Below are 22,474 nucleotides of genomic sequence, written 5' to 3' on the forward strand. Positions count from 1 at the left end.
CATCAATTAAAATTATGTTATATTTAAAGATGCTGTTAAAAACTTGACTTCAGTTACACAAACACTAAGAATGAAGGATTTATGACTCAGGTAATTATATAATCATTCTTCAAGTTAAAAACTTACTAGCAGAGTATGGTGTGCCTTTTTATAATTTTAAATTGAGAGAACAGTTTACATAGTGGTAGAGAAAATGGAGCCCTCAAGCTAGCCATCTAATACTCAAATTATTGAACAGTTCTATTTCTATGTATGTTGATAGTGTATTTCATAAAAATGATTATAAAAAATAATAGAATGTTTGTCAAGTTTAGGTCAAATACCCATGTGGTCCTTTTTACTTTATCCATTGTAATGTGCAGTTCAGTTAATGAATGACTTTCTTGCCTGTTTACTTTGGTGGAGGTGCTGGTGGTTTTTTAAAGAAATCAGTTTATTGTACAAACCTTGCAAGTTTAAGTGTGGATTCTTCCACTTCTAAGCTTGATTTTCCTCATCTGTTTAGAACAAAAAAAGATCACAGTATCTCCTTATGCCCAGAGAAAGTATCATATACCTAAACTTTATTAACAATATAGCATTAACTGACTCAAACTGTTTTTTAAAAAGATATTGAAAGCCATATAGTTTAATAAAACGTTGAAGTGTTAAAGGAAGAGACCTTTCTTCGGTATTATTTACAACTTACCGAGTTATCAATTGTTTCTGTTTATAAGGATTTTTTCTACTTGCCGGCCTTGAGATTTTCTAGTTGTCATATTCCTAAGTACTCGTTAAAGTACACCGTTTCGATGCGTTTAAAAATAATGGTGTTTCATTTTCTGTTTAGCATAATTTTAAGGTGAACTCTTCATTCATCACTCCTTTGGTTATAACCTCACTACAGATTGCGCAGGATTCTGAGAGAGGAGAAACTAGTTTCCTTTCGTATGGCAGTTTATGGTGCCTAGGATTCTTGCCCATTCATATACCAAAGAAGGGATCTGCGCCTTGTCGGAAAGGGCAGAGCTGATTTCGTCGTTCTTTCCCTCCTGCCGCAGTCCCACCTCCTCCTCACCCGGTGAGCTCCCGCCGCGGCGCCTCCGGGGCCCCGCCCCCCGCGTCTGCGCTCTGGCTTAGGGGCGGGGCGGCGGCGCGCTGACACCTGGCGGCCGCGGGGGGCGGGCCGAAGGCGAGCGTGGGCTGGGATTGGCTGGGGCGGCGCAGGGAGGGTTGTGGGGAAGGAGGGGAGACGGTTGTAGGGCTCGTGCTGGTGCGGGAGCCTGGGCGGCCTGAGGGGCGCGGAGACTCGGGGGGAAGGGAAACGGCAGCAGCATGGCGGCCGGACACGAGCCGCCCAACCCTCCTCTTCCCGGCTGTCGCCGCCGCCGCCGCCGGAGTCACTGGGACCCTTTAGTTTGCGTGTTTTAGTGTAAACCCGCTGTCTGCCCTTCAGTCCTTCGGTCTACCCGCCCTGCTTCCTCTCACCGCCACTGCCAGCTCGAGGGTCGGGCCGGCCGGGTAACCCCCACTCCCACCCCAACCCACCCACAAGCTCGCGGGCCGGGACCATGGAGGACGTGAAGCTGGAGTTCCCCTCGCTCCCACAGTGCAAAGAAGACGCCGAGGTGAGTCTGTCCGGTGACTGCCACGCACAGGCCTCCCCTTGTGGCTCCTCGGCCGAGCGGCGACCCCAGGCCCCAACCGTCGAAGCCTCCAGCTCCGCAGAAACCCGGTTGCCTCCCGAGGGGCGTCCCGGGACCCTGGGACGGAGCCTCGTGCTCGGGGGCCGTCAGTTCTGACCCTGGCTCACTGAGTTTCTCTTCCCCTCCTGAGACGCCGGCGCAGGGGCCGGCTCTGGTCCGCTTAGTTCACGGAGATGAGCAAAAGCAGTCCTTTCCCTCCTAGGTTCGGCGTCGGGGACTCGCTTGAAGTAAGGTTCCGCTTTTACTGCCAAAGCAGTGGGAAGGTGATGTTTTTAATTTCATTTTGAGGGGTTATCCTTGGTGTCATCGATTCACTTGTGGGACACATGGCTTCACGTGTGTGGAATAGATCTGGGGCCTGAACTTGAAAGTGTGCCTTCAAAAAGTTTCCCGACGTAGTTGGTTTGGTTTAGTTTGGTTTTTGATTTTTTTGAGGCAACCCGGGACTAGCTGAATAAAATGTCACAAAATTTACTGATTTGAATCTGAAAGCTTCACTCAAAAAACTTGCCCTATGGAAGGAAGTTAATATTGTGAATAAAATTCTTTATGACTTGGTCTTCTGATTTACAATTCGGAGTTATTTTTATCCCACTCTGTACTTACTCCCTGCCTGACGTTTGTATTGAGTTTTCCCCCCATCTATTCCTAGTTTAAAGTACTTTATGGTATTACAGACTACTAAATTAGAATTTTTCTGAAGACTGAATAATAGGCAAGGATATTCAGTTATGCTTTAGTTGGATCAAGAAAGAAGAAATCTAAAATTTGTATTTTTAAGAGACCATTTAACTTATACCAAGTATTTATTCTATTGAATATCTTCATTTGTGGTTCACATTTTTTATTTGGAGGATCTTTTGCTTGTGATAGTAATCCTTGAGAATTTCATGTTTTAAGAGTTGGCCCTTAAATAGGAGGGGGAAGTCCCAATTTAGATTAGTTTAAAAGCAAATTTACACTTTTTTCTTTGTTTTATATGGAATAATGTAAATGAGGTGTATGCTTTTATATCCTCAAAATGATTCAATAATTTCAGTACTAGAAGCAACCTTAGACATGATGTAGAGCATTCCCACTTTTCAGGTGAAGAAACTGTAGCTTAACTAAGAATAAATGGTATACCTAGTATAGGACACAATAAGGACCTTGGTCTCCTGATCCTTAATTCATTGTCCTTTTTTAATACACCTTAATTCTTCTCTGTTCTAATCTTAATAGTTCTAGTTTAAAATGTTTACAGACTTTGCATTTAATCTCTTATTGTGTAAATAATATAGCTTATCCCTGCAAAGATGATAAAATCTTGTTAGGAATATGGCTCCTTTCCTGTGTGGGACAGAAGTAATGCTTGAAGCTAGTACATAACGATGTACACATTATCTACTGAAAATCAACTCATTCCTTATTTCATAGTGTTGGATATTTGTTATCTTTTGGTTGCAAGTGGCAAAAACCAGAGGAGCTTAAGCAAAAAAAAAAAAGTCACTAAATCCAGAAAGTTTGGAGTGCAGCTGATCTCAGGGACTTGACTAGATGGTATTATAATGCATTAGAACTCATTGTGTCTTTCATTCATGATTGTTTTTACTTTTTCTCAGGGTCTCTTTTGTTTCTTGGGCTTCTCCACAGGTATGGAGTTTGGCCATCAGTTGCTCCAGGGTCACACCCTTATCGCTTGCACATTGAGGAATAAAAGTGCCTTTCTCTAAGCTTCAATGTTTAAAATCTAGCCCAACTTAGGTCATGTGCCCATCCTTTGGATCAGTCAAGAGAGCCAGAAAGGTGTGAATACAGTAAGTCCAGTGTAGGTCATATACTCACTTCCTGGGCTAGGGGAGTAAAGTTTATTATAGGCAGCCCTCCCACCAAAACCATAGGAGCATTTCCACAGAATATGGAGGGTGCTTTCTTGGCAGAGAAAGCTATAACCATTAAATAGGACATATAGTTACTCATGATAAACTGACTAACAGTATGTTAATATTCTAATTTCCAGTGAGATATGTAAAGTGTCAAATGGTCTTATGTGGTTATGGTGACCAGCCAGCATAGTTTCTTCCACATAGCAAACACTACTAATCACAATCCAAATCTTGCTTTAGTTGAAATTAAAGAGATTTCAGTAAAGGCTCTTAATGATTGATGTAATTAAGTTATGGTAGCTTGATGATCCTATCACCTCTATAAAAATACTACTTTCAGGTTTCTTGAAATACTGGGCAGAACACTCTTTAGATAGGACAGTACTAGCAAAAATTTAGCTTTTAGATCAATTTGCAAAAAGGTTGTCATTCCTTTAAAACTGCTGTGATTTCCTATTGTTTTGAGGATGAAGTTCAAACCCTTAACGTCACTACATGGTCCTGTGAACTGGCATCCGCCTGCCTCTCTAATCTCATTATGAGCTACCCTTCCCCTTGCTCCATTCTCTATATTCCTTATCCATATTCATCTTCTCTCATTTTCTAGAATGCTTTAGTCTTCCCCCCTTACCTCAGGACCTTTGTGTTACTGTTTTCCCCTGCCTTGACCACCAGCATTCCCCTTGCCCTCACCTAATTTAACTACTTGCTCTTGGGTTAGATCTCACTTAAGGCACATCATTTCTTCAGAGAAGCTTTCCCTGATTTTGCCAGTTCCTTCTGTCCCCTCTTCCATTCTCCAGACTAGTTTAATCCCCCAGGTTTGTGAAGCTCTGTAGCACTTGGTACTTTTACTTCTATACCTATCTTTATAACAGTTACACTTTTTTTGGTCAAAGTCTATTTTCCACAGTAGCCTAAAAGTTTCACAAGGGAGCTTAATCACCGTGGAAGTCCTGTCTTATTTGCCACTGTTTCTTTCATTTGAGTGTCTGATGTATACCATAAGCTTGGTGGTAGTTTTTTGAATTAATGAAAGAATCTTGATTGGTTTTGATAGTAGAGTCTTACTTGTGACAAGATTACAGTAGTTTTTTTAAACATGTGAAGAAAAAAAGAGCAGCTTACAGTAACAAATTTTAAACAAATTAGTTGCATAGTTAGGCTAATGGTTTTATAATTCAAAAATTAATATTTTATCTTCTATTCAGATAGAAAGTGAAATATAATTTATTTCTGTTGCATTTTGGCTACTTAAATGTCACCCATTCTATACTCTTTTCTCTTTTGATTCTCTTAGTACAGAATCAAAAATTGGAGTTGCTTAATGAATCAAAAATTGGAGTTGCTTAATGTGTCTGACTGAGTGTCCCTCTCCTAGCTCCTTTAAATTTAGAATGGTGCTTTTTTTAACCTGACTGTAGAGTAGAATCGCCCATGGTTAGAAAATAACCATGCCTGGGCACCTATTCTGATTTAATTGGTCTAAGGTGGAGCTAGATAATTCTAATGGCAGCTAGGTTTTGAATTAACTTATTTAGAAGCATCTTACTTAAATACCCCTCTGCTTCTCCATATACCCCCAATTCTCTCCCTTTTAGAGCGAAAATCTCCTTTGGTCCTTTGGTTTAAGCAAAACTTGAGCTCAGAGTGGGAACTAAAGGACAGAGCTTATTCTACAGAGGACTGTCTTTTTTTGGAGGAAAGAAACTGTACTCTCTTCTGTTTTGTGAAGTGTCCCAGCTCAGGTATAAAATTCTGATGATTCTTTTTTCCTGAACTCCTCCCACCTATATAAAAAAAATCTTTTTATTTCTAAAAATTACGTGTTTCAGCCAGCCTGATCTATCTGATGATAGGTGCACCTGTGTGGTTTTTATTTATCTAATGATTACAACCTGTATCCTTTGGTGCATTTATTTGTTTATTTATTTATTGTTCTTTGAACCTTTTTATAACATTTTTTTCTGTCCCCTAAGTGCAGTTTTATATATCATGTAAACTGCATTTGCTTAAGAAGGAAAGAGAGCCTGAAAGATGTTCTAATATGTGATACCTTTTAGGTCATATTGATGATTGAAGGATTTTCACTTGTGAATTAATTTCTATCAGAAGCATGTTGTGTTTCACAATAAAGGCTATTTTGGCTTAGCTGGCTTGTTTTGGTTTGAAAAATATAGTTGGATTGCTTGGCTAATCATCAAAGTTTGGGAGATTCTACTAATTATCTACAGTAGTAATTCACAATAGATCATTGGCAGTTATAATGGGAGTCTGCCCCATAAATACTGCCATCTCTAAAGTGATGGATTTTAGAAACAGTGTGGGCAGGCTAAGATTAAGATTGAGTGTGTTACAGTCAAGACTTGGTTATTAGACATGTTCAGACAGAAAAATGTCTGGTAGAGCAAGACAGCACGAATGACTTTCAAAATCTTGATTGAGTACGCGAAAGGCAGAATTGGTAGACAGGGCCGGTTTAAGATTTATTCTGTAGGTAATAATCAGGGCTAGATAAACAAAGAGGGTAGACTCTTGAGATTAAGGTCTGATGCCAGCACCAGGAAATGTTCGAAATGAAATTTTCTACAAGAGAAAGCTTTCTAGGTTTCAAAGGGTCCATGACTATAACAGCAAGTCACCCTCACTAAAGTAGACTGGCTGCATGCTTATCTGTCCTGTGAATAGGAGTAATTTTTCATTCTCTTACTATATAGCTTGCTTTTTACTCCTGTAATATCTCTTATGTAAATACAGCATACATGTTCTATTGCATGTAACCTTATGGGAAGCTCAACATTTATGTGAAGCCTCTTGTTTCACTTAAAAATTCATGTAAATTTTGCATTCTATTCCATATGTTCATGTTTGTTTTAATAAAAGTGTTTTAAATTAGTAGTCAATGAAAATACTTTATTTCTCCAGAAAAAAAAAATCTAGTAAAATTGATACACCAGAAAGAAGCACAAGTTTATTCTATAGCTTTAAGTGTCTTCTGACATACTGCCTAGTATTCCCTGAAATTTATGTACACCAATTCCCTATTTATGTTCCTCTGTTTTTCTTCTTTTATCACACATAATGTAGAGATTTCATTTGAGGTAAACTCGAAAGTACACATTTCTTTAATCACTTTCTTTCTCATAGCTCAGACAAGTTGTCTCAGGAAGACAAGCCTGGCTATTAGACTATTAGAGAATCTTTTTTTGAAAAAGAAATAATATCCATAGAATCTAGTGCCATGGATCTCTACAGTGCTTATTCTATGGCAGGCTTTGTACTCAATTTTAGGGGTTCCAAGATTAAAATGACAGTTTTTGGCCTAACTTCCCTATAAAATCTTCAATGTAAAAAGGTTATAACATACTGATTGGTAAGTTAAAGAAGCAGGTAAACATTCAGTTTGTATAATTTGATTACATTTTCCTCTCTACTGGCTTGTGAACTATATGTTTTTTTCTAGTCTGTTAATCTCCACAAACATCATCATCATCATTATTATTATTATTATTATTATTATTATTATTATTATTATTATTATTATTATATGCCATCAATATTTGTTTAAAAGTAAACTATAGTTTTGCCGTATAGTTCCTTCTTACATTGAGAGACGAGTCTAGAATCAGACTACCTGAACTTCAAGTCAGGTTCTGTAGGCTCTCTGTGCCTAAAATAGAAATGTAAAATAGAGACAATAATAGTACCATTTCTTCAAAAAAAAATCTTTTAGAAGTTCCTTTAATAAGAGCTTGCTGGTAGTAAACTTTTTTTGTTTGTTTGTTTGTATGGAGTTGTCTTTTATTTCACTCTTGTCCTTGAAAGATAATTTTCTCAACATACATCCTAGACTAACAATTATTTATTTTACCACTTTGAATGTATTATTCCTCTGTCATCTGGCCTTCCATTCTTGTAGTTGAGAAGTTGAAGTCAGTCTGATTCTGTCCTTTTTAGATAATCTGTCTTTTTTGTCTGGATGCTCTCTTTTTAAATAGAGATAAAATTTACAGAGAGTGTGATGCACAGATAATTAAGTGTACAGTTCAGTGAGTTTTTATAAATATAATCACCAGTATAAGTAGTGCTTCTATCAAGATACAGACCGTGTCTACCAAAACAGAAAGTTATCTCATGTCTATTTCCAGGCAGCCCCTACCCAACCCTGCATTAGGCAATGAACGTGATGATTTCTTTAACTATAGTTTTATCTGTTCTTGAACTTCTTATAAGTGGAATCATGCAAAGTGGACTGTTTTGTTTATGGCTTTTTTCCCTTAACACAGTATGTGGGAAATTCATCTGTATGGTATTTGTAAATAGTTGATTCTTTTTTATTGCTGAATATTATTTCATTGTATGACTATACTGTGGATAGGCATTTGGGTTATTTGGGGTTATGATGAGTAAAGCTGCTTTGAATATTTTTGTTCAAGTCTTTTTGTGGACATATGTTTTCATTTCTCTTTGGTAAATCCTAGTAGTGGAATTGCTAATTAATAGGGTAGGTGTATGATTAGCATTTCATTTTATACTCCCATCAGCAATGTTTGAGAGTCCCAGTTGCTCTACATCTTCACTAACATTCAGTGTTGTCATTTTTTTACTTTAGTCATTAGTGGGTATGTAGTGGTATCTCATGGTTTTAATTTGAATTTCCCTAATGACTAATGATGTTGAGCACTTTTTCGTGTGCTTTTGGCTATTTAAATATCTTCTATAATGAGATGTCTTTGCCCACTTAAAAAATTAGGTTATCATTTTATTGTTGATGTGTATTGTATTTTGGATACAAGTCCTTTGTTGGATATATGTATTACACAGGTATTTTCTTTCAGTTTGTTGCTTGATCTTTCATTTTCTTAGTAGTGTATTTAACTGAGCAGAAGTTTTTAATTTTCATGAAATTGAATTTACTGAATTATTTTTCCTTTATGCTTAGTACCTTTTTGCCCTCTTTGAAACATCTTTGCTTTTTCCAAGGTTGCAAAGATATTCTCCTGTTTTCTTTTGGAAGTTAGATCATTTTTGCGTTTATGTTTATACACACACACTTTTTTTCATTCATTCAATAGTTATCTATTGAGTGCCTGTTCTGTACCAGGCACTGTCATCAAGTGTTGGAAATAGATACAGGAATAAGAGAGATGAGGTGTGTGTGTGCATGCACATGTGCACCTTGTATGGTCAGGATCCAAATTCATTTTATTTTCCCATCATTCATCCAGTTGTTCTAGCACTGCTTATTGAAAGACTTTTCGTTCTCTATTGAATTGCCTTAATGTCTTTCAGGAAAATTAATTGCATATGTGTAGATCTTCTGGCCTTGATTTTTTTGCATTCTTATACTTGCTTTTAGTCTGGAAAAGGAAATTCTTCTTTCTGTGTTTGATTTGCTACTGTTTCACTCTTTACCTGTGCATTTCTTTCCCTTCTCTTGCTTGGGATTTATTGGGCTACCTGTTTCTGAGGTATAGTGTCTTTAACCAGTTTTGGAAAATTCTTATTAATATCTCTCCTTTATTTTCTCACCCTTCCTTCTGGAATTTAGATTCTGTGGATTTTAGACCATTTAATTCTATCTTATATGTCTGTTAACTGCTTATATTTCCTAACTCTGAAATTAGATCATTTCATTAGTTCTGTTTTCCAGTTCACAAATTCTCTCTTTAGCTGTGTCCTTTCTTCTGTTTAGCCTATCTGCTGATTTTTCATTTCCATTGTACTTTTTGATTTCTACATATTCCTTTTGGCGCTCTTAAAAATTAGTTTCTTAATTTTTGGTTATACTTTTATTACTCTTATTTCTTTATATTAAATGTGTTATGTTTTTCATTGCTGTTATTAATATCTGCAGTCTTTGTGTATGGGATTCAGTTGTGTCTGCTTTTCATAGTGGCTTATTTCCTCTTTTTTTTAAAATGAATTTTTTATTGTGAGTTCATTGGAATTTATTAGTTTGAATTATTTCTGATCTAGATTTAGAGTATGTTCCTCCAGAGAGAAAATGCATCTGTTTCTCCTAGGAATCCATGGACACTATCTACCCAGAACCACTTGACATTGAAGTTTTACTTGGCCTAACAAAGATAATTGAATTCCAATGCCAAACTTGAGTGAAGGCCAGATTGTAGTTATGAAGACCCCACCCTACTACTACCACTACCACCTACTCTGAACCAAAGCTAAGAAAGGCAAGAGTGTTCATTTTTATGAGAATGAAGTGAGTTCCCCATGCCCCATTCCAGTTTATCTTTCATTGAAGGTGTTGCCTTTTGGGGTCCCAGCTTTTTGGTTGTGATCTGATTTCCCACTTTGAGCAGGTCCTAGGGTTTGTTTCATGTACAGTGCCATTTAAAGTAAGACCATGGTGAAGATGTGGCACAACTAGAACTCCCATACATTTGCTTGTGGGAGTGTAAATTTGTTTTGGAAAATTTTATTCCATTGCCACTTATATATCACTTATATATCCAAGAGAAATGAATGCATATGTCCACCAAGGGGCATACAAAAGAATTTTCATAGCACCTTTATTCATAATTGCCAAAACCTGGAAGCTGCTTAAAGCTCCACCAATAGGAGAATGAGTAAATGGTGTAATATTTATACAGTAGTATACTGCACAGCAATAAAAGGGGACAAACTACTGACATACACAACATGGATAAATCTCACAGACATTAGGTTGAGTGACATAAACCAGATGTAAAATAGTACTGCTGTATGATTCCAGTTACATGAAGTTTTAGAATGGGCAAAACTAAAATCTATAGTGATAGAATTCAGTGGTTACCTCTGAAAAGAGGAGATAGTGACTGAGAAGAGGAGTGAGAGAACTTTCTGGGATGATGGAAATCTTGATGAGTGGTGATTATGTGGGTGTGTATGTTTGTGAAAATTCATTGAGCTCTGCATTCAGATTTGGGCATTTTAACACCTCATTATAAGTTCTTTTATATCTCCATTTTGAAAGAACAGAAAGAAATAGGCCATGAAAAGATCAGATGCTCTGTTTCAGCGCTCAGTCCCCTTTCTAGGTTTGTGCTTTCTTGTGTTTGTGAGTGTATCTATCTGGGGATTTCCCTCACTTGTTAGTTCAGCTGTGCATTTAAAGATACTTTTAAAAATATACTTTAACAGTCATTACGTAGATGATTTCTCAGGTTTAATAGTCTACGTCTATTCATTACTAGACCAATTTTCAAGATTAAAAACAAAAAATGTATTTTATTTCTCTATTAAAAAAATACTGACTGTGATTGTAGGAGTATTATTCTCTCTTTCCTTTACAGAGTATAACATTTCTAACTGATGTGTTAAAAATACTTTTCTGACTTAGGGAATCTGGATGGAGGGTAAATAAAGGGAATTCCTTGTATTATTTTTACAACTTTTCTGTAATTCTAAAATTATTTCAAAATAAAAAGTTTTAAAAAAAAACTTTGTGTAGTTTAACTTTACAAACCTAATTACTATTTATAATTCTGAGTTTTAAGCAACCAAGTTAGAAGCTTTTGGAATGCAGGCCATTTACAAATGAGGATTATCTGTACTATATTTGATTCTTCATGTTTCAATTCACTGTAACTGTTTTTCTTTTTCTAACTTTTAAAATATTTTCTGTCTTTTGCCATTGGCATTTTGTATTACTGTCTTTTTTATCTTGGTCTGCATTCCAAAGATGGAATGAACCGTATACTTTTGTGAAGTGTATGTTTAAAGGGACTTGAACTAGACAGACTCTTAAGCCCAAGTAAGATATGGGAAAGGCTGTTTGATAGGCATCTGGTAAGTTGGATCAGTAATGCAACACCTATTATATTCCATTCTTCTTTCATCCATTGCAGATATTGCTCATTGATCATAGCACTCTTTTCTTCCCAAGTCTTTCTTCACACAGGGCTTTAGCTGTCTTCCACCAGTTGATTAGAGTTGGCATGAATGACAAAAAGTCTGTGTGACATCTCTAACTTAGAGGATCATTTTTAAGAGAAAATTCTGGAATATCTATTCTTATGATTATTGAGCTATTCCATCCATTGTATGAAATAACAATTATAATTTTGGAAGCCCAGTTATTTAAAGAATTACCTTAATCATTGTTTCTTGTCATTTAAATTTTCAGTTGTTTGTGAAGTCAATTGAATCTGCTATTTTTGTAGAATATTCTTTAAGTATAATATATGCTTTAAAAATCCATAGACTTGTATATCACATCTTTAAGCTTTAATTGGGTGATATTTTTCATAATGTTATTTACTTCTTGTCTTATGTTTTCCTTCCATTTTTAAGGAGTGGACCTACCCTATGAGACGAGAGATGCAGGTATGACAAACTTCTTGTTTATTCAAGCCAACCTGTATTATTGTTATTATCATTATTAAAGAATTCAACCTGATTTCACAAAGGATTTGAGTCTTACTGACTCGTGATCTGCAGGTTCCTCACTGAGTATTTGAAATGTTAACATATTTAAAGTTACTCATGGCTCTTAAAAAGATGGGAAATTTCTTAGACTAGAACCATAGAGATAGTAATATATGTGTGTGCTTAATGAGTCACTTTGTTTTTCTTCATCTGAAAAATTGGGTACAATATTTGTATTCTTTCTGAAAGCACTTTGCTTTCTGTGCTTGTCTAATTTATATAAACTCAAGATAGTTTATTGTAAAGCAAATCACCCTTTGACAAATTGTTCATCTTTGTGTCTGATTTCTAGTCAACTTTCATAATAAAGTTCTCCAGAAGATTGAGTTGAATACTCATTGTATGGAATGAATGAATTAGTGATAGCTAATCCACATAGCAGTACCTTTTTCTTTTGCATTTCTTTTTCATTTCAACTCTGCTAGCCCCAAGAACAAGCAGTGTCTCCCCTTCTTGGGAATCCCTTGAGTTCTAAAAATCTGTTTCCTTTCTCTCTTGGTGAACATTCACTTTTAAAAAATATATGATTACCTGTGGTTAATCATTTTACTTGGTGCTATGGGAAATGCAAATATGAGTAAAATTTAGTTTCTGCCCACAAGAAGCTGTTAGGAGAAATCAGACCTATACACACACGATTATGATGGCCCATGGAAGTGCACTACCAAATTACATTATATTAGTATATAGGGTATAATACTGCTCAACTGAAAGTTTTCTATATTGAATTCACACAGAATAAAATTTAATTCATCTTTCAGAAAGTATTGATTCAACTTGCGAAACTCAATTTCAGCAGTCTTTTTTTTTTAAACTTTGCAATAATACTTTACATAGGTAACAGTTGTAATCTTGTTTTATCTTGTGCTACTTTCAATTTGACTGATAAGGTTTTGTGTAATTCCAAAGGGATGATTTTTTAATACTTATTTTATTTCTAGACTCTGGCAGGGAATAGAGTAAAATTAGAGATGTTTTATTAATCTAAAGGACAAAAATACAGTGTACAAATTCTACCTAAACTACCTATAAAAAGCACTATGGAAATTCAAATACCTGACTTTTCAGAACTGCATTTAAACTTTAAAAGTGTCATTTGATTATGTAAAACACATCTGCATTTCTCCTCCCAATCATTTGCTCAGTATGGCTAGAAAATATTCACTAAATGACAAACTTTTTAGGAAATTGTTGTAAGTATGAAAACACTTCACAAATCCACTTATATGGTACATATTTTGTATAAATTGCTGATGGTAAATATCTCAATTTTTTTCCCCTAGGAAATTTTACCTGGACTGTTTTTAGGCCCATATTCTTCTGCTATGAAAAGCAAGGTATGAACTTTAGATTAGGTTCATCAAGAGACTTTATTGACCAACTATTTGGAGTAAATTTTTTTTAGTAGAGTTTTATTTGAGGGAATGTCCACTAATATTGCATGTTAACAGTAATTGTCACTCTGCAGTATCTACTTTTTCCAAATTTTACTGGACCAGTGACTCTCCAGTGTTTCACCACAAATCACAAATGAGTTTTTATATTTTACTTTTCTTATGAAATCTGTGTAGTTAAAATTGACCATTAATTTATTTATCCTCTAAAATATTAGACATCTGTAATTGTTAATCATAGCTTCTGAAAAAAAATGAGATACAATAAAATCACAAAATAAGGTTATTTAACTTTAGTTAACCTTACCTTATCAAGAGTGAGAGAGAGAGAGAGAGAGAGAGAGTGTGTGTGAGTGTGTGTGTGTGTGTGAGAGAGAGAGAGAGATTGAGGGAGCACACAAATGCATTCATACACACCGACGTATTTTAATTGAAGTGACTCAAATCTTGTTTCTGTTTTTCCAGACTTTAGAAGTCTAGATGATCCAGGTTGTAAAGTACTGTACTATATATTATAGATGCCCTATATAGTTAAACTGAAATATATTTCTTCAGTAAGTTATGTATTAACATAGTTAAAAGTGTAGATCTTATTTAAATGTATGTAGCAGTCTTGTTGCTACTTCCTGAAGGATTCAGCCCTGTGAATTATGACAATGGTACTAATTCTCTTTGAAGTATAATGTGAAACATTATATCAAAAATGTTCTCCCCAATGCCCTGCCTATTTAGAAGTTAGTATTCTTGTATATAATACTTAACTGCAGTAGGTTTTATAAAAACTGTAGAATTTAAAACTTTTCTGATGCAATTTTATATGTTTATAAATATTAGGTAGTTGGAAGTTTTTTTAAAGTTAATGTCATTCTTTTTGGAACTGGAAGGCTTTTTACTGTTGAGGTATATCTAAGTAGCCCTAGTCATTTTGATAGCTTACAGCTAGGTTGGAAAGATGGGGTGTTGGTAAAAAGTATATATATATAAATAAGTACTAAGGAAAGGATAGCGTAGATAACTATAGACTTAACTGTGACTTGCTTTGTAAAAGATAAACATAAAAGTTATTGCCTGAATAGTGTGACATTCACAAATACTGGCCTTCAAGATGGTTTTACATTGTTTGCTTTTTGTATTCTCACTGCACTTTATAAATACACTTGTTACACTATTTGTCATGTTAATTTTTAAGTATTTGTTTATAGTTCAACTTCTCAAAACCTCTTCCCCCTAATTTCACCATGGTCTCATTAGACTGAAGAAAAGCTTCTATGGCAAAATTTGATTATTTCCCACTGTGAGTTACCATCATATAGCCCGTATTTCTTTTCATATCATCATCCAAACAGTATCAACAACGGCAGCATAATAATGGTGATAAAGAAACCTTAGGGAATAATACTCATTTAGTTAAGCCTATCTTTTATTACATTAAAATCCAGTTTCAATAAAAGGGACAAATTTAGGCTCTGTAAGTGGTGAACTATTTCTTTTTGTGAAAGTTTTCTGTGGTTTTTAGGTATGAGATAAGGTCATAATTGGCTTTGTCTAAGTGAAAATCTGCTGAAAAGTGAAAAATATTGTGTGTGCTATTACTTTTGGGTTCTATCTTGTTTGTTTTTACGTAGTAATAGTAATCTAATGTGCCTTCAAAGCTTGTTGAAACAGGTTTTTATCCCTAATTATGTATGTCTTCTGCTAGCTTCTCACATTAAGAAAGTAGATATGAAAACTTCTTCACATATCATAGATCAAGTATAAACAGAGGAGTGAGTGTTGAATGCACTTCCGAAGTTCCATAAATGTGAATATGAAACATTAATTATTAATCCTACTAAATGCTTACCTGCCTTCCCCTGTCTCAGGATGTACTCAGGAAATACAAAGACAACTAAACTCTAATCTGTGCAAGACATAGTAAACTTTGCTGCAGAAATTAACATTTAAAAACCACATTTTCTTAGCTCCAGCTGTTGTAATAAAACACCATAGGCTGGATGGCTTCAGAGGACACCTGTTTCCCGCAGTCCTTGAGGCTGGAGTCTGAGGTCAGGTGCTGGCATGGCTGGGTTTGGTGAGGGCCCTCTTCACGGCTTACTGCCTTCTTGCTGCATCCTCACATGGCAGAGAGAGGAGGCTCTGATGTCTCTTTCTCCCCTTACAAGGGCACTGTAATTCCACCATGGGTGCTTTACCCTCATGGCCGCATCTAAATCTAATTACCTCCCAACAGCCTCACCAACCAACACCATTACCTTGGAGTTAGGGCTTCAACATAGGAGTTTTAGGACACACACATTCAGTCCATAACAGATAAAAACTATCCTTTGAATTCTCTGGTGAATTATTAGTATTGCTGTTCTGGACCACTTAATATAGAAAAGGAATTAAATGTATAGGATTATAAACTGACAATATTATAGAAAACTCAAGCTTATTCTGATTTGTCATGCCAGCATGATTTCTTCATTCATTTATTGAACAGATAATTATTGAACAACTACTGTGTTCCAGGCACTGGTTTATGCATACTTAACATAAATCAGTTTACAAAGTTCTTACTCTCTTGGAATTTATATTCTAACTCTTAAAGTAACATGTTATCCATAAATTCACTGAAAGCTATATCACTTGCAAATAAATATTTGATAGCTTCTAGAGTTGTCATGTTAAATTGCTTCAAATACAGAGCAAAAAAAGCACCACAGAATATATCATTTGGAGTTGCCAGTTTTAACTTTAGAAGAATTTTTTAACCCTAAAAAATTAATTAGATTTTGTGACTTGTATATATTAATTTCAACTTACAGTAGAAAAATTGTACTGGAAGAGGCCGGGAGCAGTCTAGAGATTTGGGCTCTGGTACTGCTATTAATTAGGTCAGTGATGTTGAACAACTGTTCATGTCATAGTCCTCTCTAAAAAATAAAAATTGTAGTCAGTATATGTAACTGCCATTTACTAAAAACAATTGCCGTGTGTCCCGGGCACTATATTATCTCATGTAGTTTTTACAACCACTCAGTGAATAGGTGGTGTTTCCCTCATTTTCATGTGAGAAAACTGAGCCACAGTGGTCATTAGCAGAGCTCAGATTAGAGCTTGGGCCCTCATGACTTCAAAACCCATGCCTTTAACCATGATGTAGTATTATAAATAAATAGTGAGCAATATATAAATATAATAAGTAATAAAAGTACGTTACACATGATAAGAAAGGTGAAAGGGTACAAAAAGGTATATAATGAAAGTATAATATCGTTCCCCAAATAAATTACCTTTAAGATCATATTAAACTCTGAAATTAGAGATGTAAAATAATCCTATTGGCCTTTTAAGGACATGAAGTGTAGTAATCTTGAGTCATTGAAATATTTCGCTGATCACTTATACAATTAGTTTTAATCTCCTGTACTTAAGGCTTGGATGTAGCAATAGTAATTCTAAAGTTGAATCCTGTGTATTTCAAATATCCATGCTGCAGTAAGGTGATATTTTGTATTTTAAACTATTTCTCTTTCCTGTTTACCTCTTTTTTTTTTTTGTAGCTACCTATACTACAGAAACATGGAATAACTCATATAATGTGTATAAGACAAAATATTGAAGCAAACTTTATTAAACCCAACTTTCAACAATTGTTTAGGTAAGAATTGTTGCTATAATTTATAAAAATGTTAAGGGTAATAAACATGTAATTTTTATTTCAAGTTGATTTTATTATATCAGATTTTTCTTCTGTACATACCTGTTTCGTAAAGATGGGTCATACAATACACTAGTTAAAGAATAAACTTCCTTTAAAGTATTTTAAATAAGTAATTCATGCACATTATGGGGAATTCTAAAGGTTCAAAAGAATGTATACTGAAAAGTTTCTCCTGGAGTAAAAATGATATCTTGTGTAGTTTTAATTTGCCTTTCTCATTTATCTTATGATGAATGCCATTGAGCATTTCATGGTTTTTCATGTTCTTTATTTTAGCTTCATTTTAAAAGTAAGGCATATTACAGCTGTGATACAAGGGCCAAGGGTTCAAAAAGGCATACAGTGAAAAAGTCTTTCCTCCCCTTAACCCAGCTACCTAGCTTATCTCTAGCTAGGAGGCAGCTACTGTTAACTCTGCTTTGGATACCATTCTAGAGATATTTGTATTTTATATAACAGCATATGTGTTAAAAATATTTTAATGTTCTTCATTGTTTGTAAAAATGAAAGCAACCTGAATGACCATCAGTATGAGATACTCTAAAATATATTGTGTGAATATGCAGTAGAATGCTGTAACTGTAGAAAAGAATGAAATATTTCTATGTGCTGATATGGACTAATCTCAAAAGATTTATTAAATGCAAGGTGCAGAGTTGTGTGTACTCTTGATGTGTTTAAAATATATACAATACATTAGGCATATATTCTTGTATATGCATAGAAAATTTCTGGACTAACAGACTAGAAATTTGACAATGGTTGCTTCTAAGAAGGGAAATTTAGGATCTGGAATGGTAGAGAGGGACTTATTTTTCACTGCAAATATCTTTATACTGTAAAAATGTTTTACTGTATGTATACTTATCAGTTAATAAAAAACTAGTTTTAGAAAAGGAATGTCTATTCCAAAATAAAATAGATTGAATTTTTTTCTAATTGCAAAAGAAATACTTGTTCTTTATAGATACTTTGGAAAATACAGAATGACACCAAGAAAAATATTTTAAAAGTCGTCCATAATTCTGCAACCCAGAGGAACTTAACTTTAGTTAGCATTTTGGTGTATTTCCTTCTAAACCTTCTCTCTTGTATATGTGTATTATGTATACACACATACAGACTTGTGTACATTAAAGAAAATGAAAATGTTGTATTTTAAAATGTCATACATACATTTCTAATTGGTATAGAATTTTTATTTTTAGTGCCAAAATGTCCTAGGTGCAGCTTCTCTGTGATAAGCTCAGAATTTGTTGAAGTTGTTACCACCAAAATGATCATTAAAGACAGCAATATTGACTTTAAAAATTAATTTTATAACTTAATTACCTATAGTTGTGTTAATAAACAGGTGGTCTTGGATAGGTTAGAAATGGAAGTTTTTCACAAAATAAAGTAAGTCTAGTATATTAAAATGCCTTATTTTAAAGGTTTTTCAAAGTGTAAAATTCCAGGACAGGTGGTCTTCTGGCTATGCTTTGCTCTACTCAAGGTTAGTTCAAACAATATTTGCCTCATGCTCCATCGACTGCTGCCTTCTATTTTAGTTAGTTCCTTCTCTCTCAGACTTTGGGTTTCCTCTGAATTGTGCTCTGTAGGGTTGTGAATGACCGCCCAGAGAAGAATCTTGTAGTCCTAGGGAAGTTGGTAGAAATAGAAGAATAACAACAAGGAAAACAGTCAATTTTTGTCTTTATTTTCTAGGTCCACTCTAATCTAGAGGTTTATTCCTACTTGTGATTTTTCTATTTTAAGCAGATAAGTTTTTTATACTAAGATATCAGAGAAATGGTAACATGTTATTTAAGGATGTAAACACTATACCTTCAAACAGTATAAAGTGTATGGCTTAGTTCTTGGGAAATATGATATTTTGAAAGTTGTTTTGCATTATTTTCATGGTTGCCAAGAAATTTTTGTATTTTTTATATATGAAGAATTTTATTTGAAAGTGTGCTTATCACAAAATATTCTACTTTCAGATATTTAGTCTTGGATATTGCAGATAATCCAGTTGAAAATATAATACGTTTTTTCCCCATGGTAGGTATCAATATATTAGTGTCATTTAAACTTTCTTTAAGATCTGTCCTCTTAATTGTGGTTCATTTTCTCCTATAATGCTTTTACTTTGTTATGACTGAAAATTGTGGGATTATATTTTAAAGAAAATTTATTATTTTTAAAACTTTTTTATCATCTCCATATATTTGAGAAATCACACTTCAGATTTCTTAAATTCAAACAAAACTTTAAACTTTTAATAGTTGTATTTGCAGCATTTTGAAGATTTTTGACTTAAGGTAATTTTTATTCATACAAATCAGCAGAAAATTACTTTCAGTTTATTTTGTTTCACTGTATGTATTTTGTATTTTATGCTTATGTTAACCATATATTTTATTACAACACATTTTATTTTGCCTTCAGACTAAAGAGTTTATTGATGGGAGCTTACAAAGTGGAGGTAAATAATATTTCCTTTACTTGCATTTATTTTTAGGAGATTATTTGTTACAGTTGATTTTTCAGTGTTTGTCTTAAATGCAGGATATGAAAGTTTTAATTATAAATAGTAGACTTTTCCCAAATCTGTATTTTCACAACTTCTTGTTTCATTTGAGTAGGCTTTCTTAAATATCCCCATAGAACTATTTTCAAATTCTAAGTCAGCTTTAAATCTCTATAACCTAAAAGTCTATTGTAATCTCCACACAGTTAATAGAAATACACCATAAAGATTTGAAAATTAATAAATATCCAGGTTGCATATATAAAATGTTTAAGAAAAGATATATTTTACTGTGGTATGATACATGGTTTTAATATATTTTAGCTGCTGAATAAGATGTCTTTCCATCAGAATAACTATTTCTTATTTTTCAGGAAAAGTTCTTGTCCATGGGAATGCAGGGATCTCCAGGAGGTATGAAGTTAGAGATAATCTTTTTTTCTCTAGCATTTAATTAATGAGTTGTGTTTTCTGTTTTTTCTAAAATTTTTTCCCCCTCTTCAGTGCTGCCTTTGTTATTGCATACATTATGGAAACGTTTGGAATGAAGTACAGGTAAGAAAGTACTCTGAAACCTAGCCACAATTTAAATTCTCATTAAAATGAAGCTGAATGGAGATGGTCTGGGAGTTTGAAGTTTATCTGATTCTGTCATCTAGTCTATGTTTAATTAGGCAGACCCTTACATCCTGTGATTAGTCTCTTAATCTTTGTAGCTTGTCTACCGTGTGTAGATCTGCTTAGGCTAATATTTTGTTGTTTTATGGAGCTAGTGCTATCTCTTGTTATTTTGAGAACCCAAGGTAATTATAGTTGAAATAATCCATGGGAAACTGCTTGCTTACTATTGGAGAATGGTTAATCTGAGTTTAAAAACTCTTACACAAAGATATAATTGCTTGCTTTGTTTAAAAGGTTAATTATGTTTTCCTTTAACAGTAGTTGGATGAAAAATTACCTAGAAATTATTTTAGCATCTATTCAAAATTCGTTGTACTCTGTCTTATCCAAAACCATCTTTCCCAAGCATATTGCATAGACGAGGGGAGGGGGCCAGGCTGATGAGCTTTTCACCCTAAAACAAACAAACAAAAAAGCTGGCCAGTGTACAGTATTTTCTTTCTTAGTGTGTCTTGGTGTACAAGTTAGAAATCTGTTGAAATCGTTGATACCGCCTTCTCTTGCACTGCTCATTTCCCAAACTGACCTGTTACCAAATCCTGTCTGTTTTATGTCCTAAAAATACCTTGAGTCTGGCTGTTTCTCTTTATCATCATTTACTCTCCTGATCCAAGCGCCAATCATGTCACCCTTGGACTCTCCCAATAGGCACCTCCTTAGTGGTCTCATGTTTCTTTCCTTCTTTGGTGTGTTCTGTTCTCCACACCACATTCTGAATTATTTTCTCAAAAGATTAATCTGATCGGATATCACCTTACCCTAAATATCTCTCAAAAGTTTCTGACCCTTAGTAATTCTTAACATGGCCAGTGAAACTTCACATGACATGCCCCTGTCAACCTCTTCATTCTTATGTCATGTTTCCCATTACTCTCTCCATTTGAGCTATGTTTAGCGTTGGGTCCACATGCCTGACACATGGTAGATATTCAAGTGCTTTAGTTTGTTTGCTACTTTTATCTTTAAATTATAATGGAAAAGTTTGCTCAAGTATTCTTAAAAAATATTATTTGAATACAAATATTTTATTTATTTAATAGAAAAAGATTAATGCTTGGTAGGCAATATTTTATGTATGTATCTCTTTATTATTTGGTGCCATGTCAATAAGACTGTTAATAGTGAAACTGACTATACTTCAATAAAAAAAAAAAGGGGAAGTGAAATACTGAAAATAAGTTCCATTTATTGAGTCTCTGCCACATACCAGGTACTATTCCAGGCACTTTTATCTCAACGACACAAGGAAGTAGATACACTTTTCATTTAACCAATGATAATATCTGAGCATATGCTATGTGACAGATGCTATACAAGATGTTTTATACTTATTATCTTCCATCTTCACAATAGTGCTCCAAGATACGAATTATTGTAATCCCCAATTAATAGACAAGAAAAATAAAGCTTAGAGAAGTTGAGAAGTGTCTCTTAGGACATACAGCTGGGAAGCAAAGGAATTGCAGTATTTAGTCCTACCATGCTGTCAGTTTTTCCACTGCAACTCACTACCTTTCTGTAGTACAAACTGTATGATTATGATTTCCTATTTTAGATAAATTGCTAGATAAGTTCCAGTTTTAGATAAATTCTGGAAAAGTTGAGGTTATTTCATGAAAAAATATTATCTCCTTAGTTTTCTTTTTTTGTTTTCAGAGATGCATTTGCCTACGTTCAAGAAAGAAGATTTTGTATTAATCCTAATGCTGGATTTGTCCATCAACTTCAGGTAACTTCTTCCTCTTTCAGTCTAAAGTAGTATAATTAAAATCTTATGTTCATTTAATTTAGTTGTAGTATTTTGTAAATACTTAAAAATTGCCATAATCTGACTAATTTCATTCTTTATTCTCGTTTACATCTCTATTTAAAAGTATTTTCTTAAAAGCTGCTGTTAACAAGAAGAAAAATTGTTAAAGGCACATTGTTAAGTATAAAGTAAAATAATTGATGTTAGAAATTTCTTCAGTTTTTTGTTTTGATCACATATACAGACCATAAGAGAGTTTATATTCTAAGTATATTACATTTAGCAGCTTTTTCTATTTTATGTGCTATATCTTTTCCATGTTCTTTTCATTTTGATGGTGCCTAGAAGGTGCTCTAAAAGAGACAATAAAATAAACCTGTGAACATCTGATAAGTTTATTTAATTTTTTCCAAGAAGGAAAATCATAAATTGAAGAATGTGCTCTGGC

At 34.3% G+C, this 22,474-nt stretch overlaps 1 protein-coding gene across 4 annotated transcripts in view; it reads left to right on the forward strand.

Annotated features, from left to right (window-relative positions):
- The first annotated feature begins 1,211 nt into the window (after nucleotides 1-1,211).
- Nucleotides 1,212-22,474, forward strand: part of STYX (serine/threonine/tyrosine interacting protein) — a 34,695-nt gene continuing 13,432 nt past the window's right edge. The window contains exons 1-9 of one of the 4 annotated variants that reach the window (XM_010982927.3): nucleotides 1,212-1,607; nucleotides 11,846-11,878; nucleotides 13,264-13,317; nucleotides 16,920-17,017; nucleotides 19,066-19,126; nucleotides 19,514-19,550; nucleotides 19,970-20,009; nucleotides 20,100-20,150; nucleotides 21,933-22,005. In XM_010982927.3, the coding sequence (XP_010981229.1) occupies nucleotides 1,551-1,607; nucleotides 11,846-11,878; nucleotides 13,264-13,317; nucleotides 16,920-17,017; nucleotides 19,066-19,126; nucleotides 19,514-19,550; nucleotides 19,970-20,009; nucleotides 20,100-20,150; nucleotides 21,933-22,005 (504 nt within the window). In that variant the 5' untranslated portion in view covers nucleotides 1,212-1,550. The other 3 variants (XM_064485962.1, XM_064485960.1, XM_064485961.1) reach the window with 3 other exon arrangements.

This window comes from Camelus dromedarius, chromosome 5 (assembly GCF_036321535.1).
Source record: "Camelus dromedarius isolate mCamDro1 chromosome 5, mCamDro1.pat, whole genome shotgun sequence".
NCBI lineage: Eukaryota > Metazoa > Chordata > Mammalia > Artiodactyla > Camelidae > Camelus > Camelus dromedarius.